The sequence below is a fragment of the Sinocyclocheilus grahami genome, unplaced genomic scaffold, assembly GCF_001515645.1.
Source record: "Sinocyclocheilus grahami isolate Dianchi unplaced genomic scaffold, SAMN03320097.WGS_v1.1 scaffold891.1, whole genome shotgun sequence".
NCBI lineage: Eukaryota > Metazoa > Chordata > Actinopteri > Cypriniformes > Cyprinidae > Sinocyclocheilus > Sinocyclocheilus grahami.
In genome coordinates, this window is record NW_015506070.1 from 5,887 (window position 1) to 16,917 (window position 11,031).

Below are 11,031 nucleotides of genomic sequence, written 5' to 3' on the forward strand. Positions count from 1 at the left end.
CAGCCCTCACTGAAATACTGGGACAGATGTTTCAGTAAGACAAGCTTTCCATTCTGCTATTTCTTTCTTTTTTAAGCGCTGCTGAAGCCACAAACCACCCAACCTTGGAGATTAGCTTGAAATTGTCAGCAGGCACATATGGATTAATGCAAACGCCCGCATAGCAGCGGAGAAGCCCATTCAGTAAATTTGCATCATGTTTATAATGTTTAGGTACAGTATTAAGGGTTCACAAAGTAAAGGTCTGGTAGTAAAGAGTGGGACTATTGCAGAGGGCCGTTCAGGACCATGGACAGGTCATTGTATTTGCAGCTGAGAAGAAGATTTGAATGAGACACAACAAAACACCTTTCAATGTGGTAAACTTTGAAAAGGGTTTTCTATACACTCTAAAAATGCTGGGTTAAATACAACCCAGTGCTGGGTAAAATAGGGACAAACCCAGCAATTGGGTTTTAGAGTGTAGCAATTTTTTAGAGTGTAGGTTATTTCTGAGATACAATTGGTTCATCTTGTTCAACCCGATTTCTAATTTGGTGCCGCTAGCACACTTAGCAAAATGTCTATTATCTTCAAGAATACTTGTAATCTACTTGTTATATGAGAAACAATGACAGCACACTGTAAAATAAAATAAAAATTCAGTAATTTTTATCCTTACAAAAGTTTTATTGTTAAAAAAAACTAGTATTCGAATCATAGGCGCCAAGCAGGAAGATATTGTACATTAGCTTTAACCAATCAAAACATCGAGTGAGATTCGGGAACCTCTCTGATTGGTTGATCTCGTATCTGGTCCCTTCCGTTCCCCAAATTAGCCAGAAACTCGAAAAATGTAGGCGTCAAATTATTTACGATATTAACCTTCGTTCATTTCATACTTCTGTGATTCCATGACGTTTTCAATATTAAATAAGAAGACTTCAAATGTTTATTAGCAACTGAAAAAAGCACAAATGTCAGGACATGTCAAAACGTCTCCAGGGCCCAAAACACCCTCGGACCCCAGAGGGTTAACGAGCTGTTTTTGTGCAGCTAAAATAACTTCAAGGAGGATGACAGTGACACCGAAAGCCACTTTAAAGTTTAACGGCAGCATCTTCTCTTACGTTAAAAATACGTTAGGCTATATAAACACCAAAAGCTGACACCGCTCTTGTTTAAAGCTATGTGTAAAACATTTACTGCGTCCCAAATGACGCACACTACACACTCATAGGCTACACTTGTGTACTACAGTCTGTACTCAACCATGCATTTTAATTGTAAGGTCATTTTGTCATAATAATCGGAGTCTAATAGCCCCTCCCCCTTCGTAATTAAAGATGGCCTACAACATTCCACACTCACTTTTTTCGGTGCATCATTCGGGTATTTAAAGTGCACTTTTTCTTTTTTGAATTTTTAGTGTGAAAACACGCTACTAGCACTATTTACACTACAAAACGGCATAGAATAGTGTATGAGTACGCAATTTGGGACACACCTATATTGTGTAGCCTACTTCGCACCTTACATTCATTAGTTTCATAAATCCACGCCTCTGCTGCTTTTGTACACTTCAAAGTCACGAGCGCGATAGCTCAACCCCCTTCACGTATCATCGCCGAAATGAGCGCCGCTGAGGCTGACTGCGCGCTGGGGTGAGTTTAGTGTCAGCCCTGGGCGGCGGAGCTCAGTCAAAGCCCCTAGAGGCGGATCTCAACACAGTCTTCCATTCGCCTTCAGCACCACACAGGACTTTACCCGTCTGCGGACAGCGATGCTCCTGCACCCGAAGCTCACCCGACTCTTCCTCATCACCGATTTCCGTCGGTGTCGGTTTCGGGGAGTTCAGCCAAGGTTCCGACACGCGTGTGACTACAACCACCGTATCTAAGTTCACACCGACAAAAGCGCCCTGGAAGTGGAGAGATCGGACAAAGAGCCGCCGTTCAGATGCAGCGATAACTTTGAGGAGGTTTTTTTTTTTTTCGGACGAACAGCTGAAGATTGTTTTAATCATGCCTGTACGGAGAGGTCATGTCGCTCCTCAGAATACCTTTCTTGGACTAATAATACGGAAATTCGAGGGGCAGAGTAAGTATTGCAAAACAAACATAGGCTATACGATTCTTTGTCTTCATGTGATTTAGATCATAAATGAAGTGCTAGTATTAATGCATATACAAATACAGCTAATATGCGACCCTGGAGCACAAAACCAGTCATTAGGGTACATTTTTTTGAAATTGAGATTTATACATCATCTGAAAGCTGAATAAATAAGCTTTCAATGGATGTGTGGTTTGTTAGGATAGAACAATGCAAAGAGATACAATTATTTGAAAATCTGGAATCTGAGGGTGCAAAAAAAAAATCTAAATATTGAGAAATCTCATTTAAAGTTGTCCAAATGAAGTTCTTAGCAATGCATATTACTAATCAAATATTAAGTTTTGATATATTTACGGTAGGGCATTTATAAAATATCTTTATGGAACATTGATTTTTGGTATAAAAGAAAAATCGATAGTTTTGACCCATACAATGTATTGTTGGCTATTGCTACAAATATTCCCGTGATACTTATGCCTGGTTTTGTGCTCCAGGGTCACATATGTACTATATTCACACAGACACAGCTACATTTAAGGAACGAAAACAGTTGTTTGTTTGAGCGCATTCACTGCATTTGTGTGCATATGTTCCACTGCTTCTTCATATAAGGTTTTAAACACTATTATCAATAAAAAAATTAACTATGAAATGACTTAATATACAATATTATATGTCATATAGCTTGTATAAAGCTTTAGGGCATCAGAGTAACGACAGGAACCGACACAAAGGCTTTCAGAGAGACTGGCAGATGACAGTCAGGAGACTTTTAGCATTGTGACTCTTTAGTGTTTACACTTCAGATACATCTGTCAGATGACCGCGTTTATGTACACAGCAGCTATACTATTGAAATGCATGAATGAAAGCATGCTCTGCATGTATGTATGGTCAGATAAACGATGCTCTCATACTGAAGATTACACACACACACACACACAAGCATATACGCATGCATGCATGCGAAATCTAGACTACTGGAACATATTTAGTAGATTTTTATGGCATGTAAGGTTTTTAAGCATAAGCTGTACAGTTGCTAGAGTGTTCAAAATCTCAGGTTAAATTTGATGATGCAATTAAAAAACGTTGCAATTTAATAAAAGTTATATAAAATATGAATTTGTGTTGATTTAAAAAAAAACAATAAAACACATTAAATATTAAAACATAATACAAGTGAATTTCGCTTGTTATTAATGTTAATAAATTATGTACACTAAATCTTTGTTTGTCAATAGTAGTAATAATAATACTGTCAAAAATGTCACTGTTTAACCAGTGTTTCCCAACCTTTCCTGGCTTACGTTCCCTCCTCAGTCCCTTCAGTAAGGCTATACCTAATAATATACCTGATACCATTTAACATTGTCATAAATGTTATAAGCTGCAAGTCTATTATTACTCACTTATAAACTAAAAACAATCAATGCTGTAGATGAAAAACAGACTCACTTGAGCTTATTTGTCTTGACTTTTGAGTTCTAGGAGCAATTATGGAGAAACTTGACCGAGAGAGACCTAAGGATGCATTTATTTATAAATAAAAATATCAAAACCAATCCAATGTAATTGTAATTTTACAGTCTTTCCAAGTGGAATACACATATCTTCAGTTGGGAATCACTGGTATAAAATGATATCTGATCTTTTTAATCTCACTGTAAACACAAGAAAGTCAGAACTTCATGCTTATGTGTCAATAAAAACTACAAATGAGATCTTTTTGATTTCAGTTGCTTCTTAAATGGCAATGCAAGATCAAATGGATCTCCTCTTTCGCTTGCGCGTCTGAACAATATCTTACACTGTGTTAAAATTTGAACTAATTTCTCATCAAACGATCATCCAAGCCCATACTATCCTAATTCTGTGTGGTGTTTGGTTGTTTACAGATAAGAAGTTCATCATAGCCAATGCCCGGGTCCAGAACTGTGCTATTATTTACTGTAACGACGCATTCTGTGAGATGACGGGATTCTCACGGCCGGATGTCATGCAGAAACCTTGTACATGCGACTTCCTGCATGGCGAGCAAACCAAGAGACATGCGATTGCGCAGGTGGCCCAGGCTCTCCTGGGGTCAGAGGAACGGAAAGTGGAGATTACGTACCATCGCAAGGACGGTGAGTCCAACCCCTTCCTTTCCTTTTGGGTCAGTGGTTTTGAACTGTGTAGAGAAAGAGAGAAAGATCAACAGAGAGAATGGCTCTGTTCCAAAACCAAGCATCCTTGCTTAGAAACAGAATGCAGCTGCCTTCTAAGGGGCCGTTCACTCAGGACGTGTGTTTGCATTACAAACAGCTTGATGGAAACTCCATCTCTGCAAGTGCTGTGAGTTTGAGTCGCTTATAACATGCTTTTGAAAAAGTTTGTAATGAGAAACTTTTTGTATGGTCTATACATCTGTCAAAAAAAGAGAAGCATTTTAAAAAAGAAGTTTCCCTGCAGTTTTTCTTTAGAATTAAAAAAAAAAAAATGTATATATATATATGTATATTGATTGATTGATTGATATTAATTGATTGTTTTAATTTTTATAGTTTTTCATTTATTATATGTGTTTTAATGTTTAAAAGCAAAGAAAAAAACAACCATAAATGTTAGTACTGTAACTATACTGTTGTTATATTAAATAATAATAATAATAATAGTTATGGTTAATAATAATTACTAATAATTACTAATAACTATTTAAATAAATAGTAATTAATAACAATAATAATGACTGTATACATTAATTATATTAGGAAATACTTAGTATTAGTGGTATTTATTTATTGATTTAATTTTTACAATTTGAATGAGTGAGTGAGTGAGTGAGTGCATGATTAAATGAATGAATGAATAAAAAAAAATACAATTAGATGTTTCCCTGGTTACAAAAGAATAGGCGATAAACTAAATGTTGTTAAACTAAACTGACACAAAATACACTAACAAGCATACATAATACACCACCTATTAGGTAAAATCATCAAGTTTGAATGCTTTACGGTATTGAATGAATTCTGTGTATTTTTACACTTAGTTTAAGTGCACCTATGACGACACCTATAACAGCAGGTTTGGAACAGAACAAGAAATGCGAGTAGTGTGTCTCTTTTTCACATACCCTCTCTCTTTTGTTTCATCTCGGCTACAATATCGCAAGCGTCTCATTTGGTGGGGAGGAAAGCTGATTTCAGCTGAAGTGTGCAGTGAAGCAGACTCACTAATGTGGGCATCCTTACACCCGCCTAGAGCTACTCAGTCACATTCAGCCCTCAGCCTGTCCAATCCCTTCAAACACACAGGATTAAAGAAAAACACACGCCAGCGTCTGCTGCTAGAGCTCAGATCGGCCTCTGCTAGCACTGTTTGAACAGCTACACAGGAAGATGCGTTACTGATGAGCCAGAAACCCAGTGTGTGCGTTACATGAGCCATGAGGTCTCCCTGTCCCTCTGGGTTACAAATTATGCTCCAATGATATTTATTTCCATGAGATATTCTGACATAAAATAGCTCCAATAACTTAAAAATTGAAAGTTTTATTTAATTTAATTTTATATTAAATTTTTTATTTAATTTGGGGGGGGGGACAAATGACTAATTAAAGTGACAGTCTATTCCACAGTGTTTTTTTTAATGAAAAATTATAAATTATTTAAAATTATAATAATTTATCAATTTGGAATGTTATGGAACATTTTATTTCTATTAATATTCTGATATAAAATAGCTCAAAATCCATGCAAAATAGAGAGATTTTAGTTTTTGCTCAATTGGAGGGAATAAAATATTTTGTGAGTCTAATACAAGATGAAAAAACAAATGTTTTATGAAAAATTATCAAAAATTACAATCGAAAATTATCTATTTGGAATATTATGAAATATTTTCTTTCCATTAAATATTCTGACATAAAATAGCTCCAGGAACATAAAAATAGATAGAAAAAATTATAATGAAATAATTATCAATTTGGAATGTTCTAATGTAAGTGAATACAATTATTTGTTACAGTCTATTTCACAATGGAAAATAGCCAAAAATAGTTTTCTGAAAATAGATCAATTATCAAAAATGTTTATAAAAATTATATATGAAAAATGATATATTCTGATATAAAATAGCTCCAAATACATCAATTGTATTTTCTTTTCATATTTTCCAATTCCACAATGGTAACTTGATTGATGTTTTTAACTTGATTAATACCATTTATACACTTGGGAGGACAATAAAAAAAAGCAGAAAAACAATCCAGAAAATCATAGTGTGATAAGCTTTTTTTGGCCACTCAGCAACCATCCAGAACACCCTAGCAACCATATCAAATTCACAGAAATTCCATGGCAACCACCCACGACACACTGGATTTGTGACTATGAGATTTGCGCAAGCAAGCACCTTCATATTATTTTAAACACTTCCAAACGAATAACTAAATAGTTAATTAAAATATATTATCATATATACATTTAAATTTAAATAAGATTAATAAACACCATAAAAATATGAAATAATTTATTTGTTGGCCTGCATGCCATGTGACAATTAACTGATATCATTAAACTATAAACATGCAAATGTGTTGTTAAATTAATCAAATATTAACCTAAAATCTCACGGGGACTGAAATATTTTACACCAAAGGGGTTTGGCTGACAAAAATATAATTGATAATCTGATATACATAAAAATCCCCTATGAGCAAATGCATAACTGAAATGTTGACATTTGACAATAATAATACCAATAATTTATAATAAAAATATTCTGTGAATGACAGCATGTATTTAACTTGCCAGTGATGCAGTCGAAAAAGATCCATATGTAGAAGAAATGTACAGAAAATATGTAATAGTACAGAAAAATCAAATATGTGTGGCTCAAAAACAGCATATTTGTTAGTTCAAGACCCTTTTAATTGCAAGAATGCAATTAAACATACCAATAATGTACCATAGGGATACTGACTGTAAATACACATGATTAACTGTCTTTCTGATATCTATTAAACACATAACAGCATATCTCTGTAATATTGCATGGGTATAACACTGACATGCTGCCTAGAAATTATTACATACTAGGTACATACTGGAAGAACGGCAAGAGTTAAAAACCTTTAACAATGAACTTCAGCTAGGGAATATATATATATATATTAAAGCTATTGTTTAATCACTCGCCTTTGCAGTTTCAGCTGCATACTGCAATTTAATAGCACCTGGTGTCGGGCGATTTCAACAGCCATTCCCCCGGACGTAGATATTAATAAGCAGCGTTTTAGCCAGCATAAAAGTAGGACTGAAACGCAGACTGAGCCTCATTAAGGAATCATTAGAGGTTCGGTTAAAGAGTGCTATCAAGCTGAGAGTGAAATTCAACACCCTGTACACACAGACTAACAATACATCACATCAGAGCAGCGCCGCTCACCTGAGACCCAGGGCTTCTGCCAGGAACCTTGTGCGGCCTATTCAGACAAAGATATGAATTATAAAGCAGGTGTAATTAAATTTGATATAGATAAGATGTTTAGGAGAAGAAGCACCTCTAAAATGAGGTAATCAGGATCTGATAAGACTTTTGTTGATGTTTAATGAATCAAAAGACGTATTAAACAACATGTGATGCATTCAAGTGATCAAAAGTGACAGTAAAGACATTTATAATGTTACAAAAGATTCTATTTCAAATAAAGGATGTTTTTTTAACTTTCTGCACATCAAATACTCTTTAAAAAATGTATTACAGTTTCCCTAAAAATATTGGGCAGCACAACTGTTTTCAACATTGATAACAATCAGAAATGTTGGTTGAGCAGCAAATCAGCATATTATACTGATTTCTGAAGATCATGTGACACTGAAGACTGAAGTAATGATGCTGAAAATTCAACTTTGCATCACATAAATAAAATACAATTTAAAAAATATTGAAAAGAAAAAAAGTTATTTTAAATTGTAATAATATTTCACAATATTTAGTGTTTTTCTGTATTTTTAATAAAAAAATTGGAATGATTTATGAAGGATCATGTGACGCTGAAGACTGGAGTAATGGTGCTAAAAATTCAGCTTTTCCTCACATAAATAAAATACAATTTCAAAAAATATTAAAAAGAAAACAGTTATATTGTAATAATATTTCACTATTTTTATGTTTTTTTCCCCTGGTATTTTTAATCAAATAAATCCAGCCTTGGTGAGCAGAAGAGACTTCTTTCAAAAACATTAAAAAATCTTACCGACCCCAAACTTTTCACCACTAGCTTAAATGATGAAAATGGAATGAAAATATGCTTTCTACGTAAATAACATACAGTGATGACTGTTTCTTGAATAATCGAGTTAATACTTCACAAATAAAAGGATCCCATCTCATTTGAGTTCTTCTCTTTTTACTGTTACGTAATGTGAAGCAAAAAGAGCTTCACATTATGTAACACTTGAGCTCAAAACAAAAGACTCAAAAAAGCTAAACTAATATAATAAAAAGGCAACGTTCTGTCTATAAACCATCATAATATCCACCCTAGATCTGCTATAGTCCTGATGACAATCTGAAAAGCAGTTTCTTGTAAGACGCTACAAAAAGACGCCTGCGGCTTCAAACAGTTTTAACAGTGTTACAAACAACAAACAGCAAATTGATTCGCAATCCCTACAGTAAGTCGCTGTGAAAGCTAATCAGTGTGTGTGTGTGTGTGTGTGTGTGTGCAGATCAGGCCACAATGCTGCCATGACCCCTGGTGAAGAGCGTTTGTTTAGTACTTCCAGGGCGCGTTGCGGATGAAGAGGTTTGTGGGTAATGGGCTCTGATGTCACATGCGTGTTGAAGAGCATATGGAGATGTCAGCTCGTGTGCAGTCTTAATGGAGTTGTTACAGCGGTGCATCTGACACCTCACTCGCAGCTCATGATGGATTACAGTGCTCATGCAAAGCTGATGAGCCGTACACTTGCTTGTAGTGTCGTTCCTGAACAGAATCTGGTGTCTGAACTAGTTGTTTGGTTGATGAGTCTTGAGGTCTCTGTATCACTGTATCACACAAATTATGTTCATATTATGGAATGTTTATTTTCCATTAGATATGCTGACACAAATTAGCTCTAATAGCATATACATATACATGCATAGAAAGATTTTTTGTTTAATTAGGGGGAATAAAGATATTTTGAAAGTCACTTCCACAATGGAAAATAGTAAAGAAACAAAGTTTTTCTGAAATATTATCAATTTGTCCACTAAACACATGGGAGGAAAAAAAAACTTCAATAGAATGAATGAATAAATGCAATTAAAATATCAGAAATATTAAGGTTTTTTGGTTTAATTGGGGGAATGATAAATATTTTGTGAAAGTCGGTTCAATAATATTTTTAATGAAATGAAAAAATCTGACAAAAATAGCTCCAATAGAATAAATAATAAAAATATAAATAAAATTTTTTAAAATACAATTAAAATATCAGAAATATTAATATAGCACGTTTTTATAATCTTTTTTATTTGAGGGGGTTAATTTTGTGAAAATCAGTTCCACAATGGAAAAATATTGAAATGATAATTTTCAGAAAAATATTTTTTCATTGTGGAATTCCACTTAGTTGATTATTGATTATTTTAATGAGATTCTATTTATACACATGGGAGGACAATAAAACAAAAAAAATCATAAAATAGCTTCAATAGATTACATTTTTAAAATAATAAAATACAATTCATATATCAGAAATATTAATAAATCTTTCTTTTTTGTATTAGTGTTTAAAATATTTGATTCAAAAGTAATTCATTAATTAAACAAACAAACTTACTGGGCGACCAGGGTAGGCTATGAGAGCCGTCATATACTGACATGCCCAGCTGATGCAAAGAATCGAATTTATATCTACACAGAAAAAATCCACGTCTAGGCCATTTATTTGTCTGGTTGTCTGATGAGAAAAAGATTAAATGTATAAAACATGATTCTTAATAAAATTAAGAATCTGTACACCTGCAGCAGCGGAGGACTATTATTCTGCCTCGTGGAACTGCGGAAGAAATGATGATGGCACGGTTTAATCTTCGGCTGACCAATCAGCAGAAAGGGGCGTTTAATTCCCGCCCACGTGTAGAAATCAAATATTCAAGAAAGATGTGTATTCGTTTTTCTACCCCTGAACGAAAAACAGAAAATTAAGCTGAATTCTTGTTTTTCGTTTTTTGGAGGGAAAAAAATGAAAAAAACGAAAAAGGAGCCGTGTACGAATGACAGATCCTAAAGATGACATGTAGATGGAGAAGAGAAGTGGCCCAAGCACTGAGCCTTGAGGAACCCCAGTAGCAAGAAGTTGTGACTTAAAAAAGCTCACCCCTCCAAGACACCCTGAAGGACCTACCAGAGAGGTAAGACTTGAACCACTGGAGTGCGGTAAGACTTGAACCACTGGTGCCCATCTTCATGAGAGTGAACAGGAGGATCTGTTGGTTAACTGTGTCAAAAGCAGCAGACAGATCCAGCAAGATGAGTACTGAGGATTTGGAAGCTGCTCTTGCCAGTCTCAGGGCTTCAGTAACCGAGAGCAGGGCAGTCTCAGTTGAGTGGCCACTGAGTGGCCAAGCCAGATTGGTTGCTGTCCAGGAGGTTGTTCTGTGCAAGAAAGTTGGTTGAACACAACTCGCTCAAGTGACTTGCAATGAACGGAAGAAGGGATAGTTTTCTAAAAGTGCTGGATTTAGAGAGGGTCTCTTAAGCACAGTGGGGTTACCCGAGCCTGCTTGAATGCTGCGGGAAATGTACCAGAGTGAAGAGAGGTGTTGATAATGTGAGTGAGCGAGGGTATAACTGAAGAAGAAATGACTTGAAGGAGGTGAGTGGGGATAGGATCAAGCGGACAGGTAGTAGGATGATTGGAAAGGATAAGTTTAGAAACGTCTGCCTCCGAGAGT

General features: G+C 35.1%; 1 protein-coding gene across 1 annotated transcript in view; it reads left to right on the top strand.

Moving 5' to 3' along the window:
* The first annotated feature begins 1,646 nt into the window (after window positions 1-1,646).
* Window positions 1,647-11,031, top strand: part of LOC107563831 (potassium voltage-gated channel subfamily H member 7-like) — a 125,868-nt gene continuing 116,483 nt past the window's right edge. The window contains exons 1-2 of the mRNA XM_016248796.1: window positions 1,647-2,079; window positions 3,996-4,226. Of these exons, the coding sequence (XP_016104282.1) occupies window positions 2,004-2,079; window positions 3,996-4,226 (307 nt within the window). The 5' untranslated portion in view covers window positions 1,647-2,003. The remainder of the gene's footprint in view (window positions 2,080-3,995; window positions 4,227-11,031) is intronic.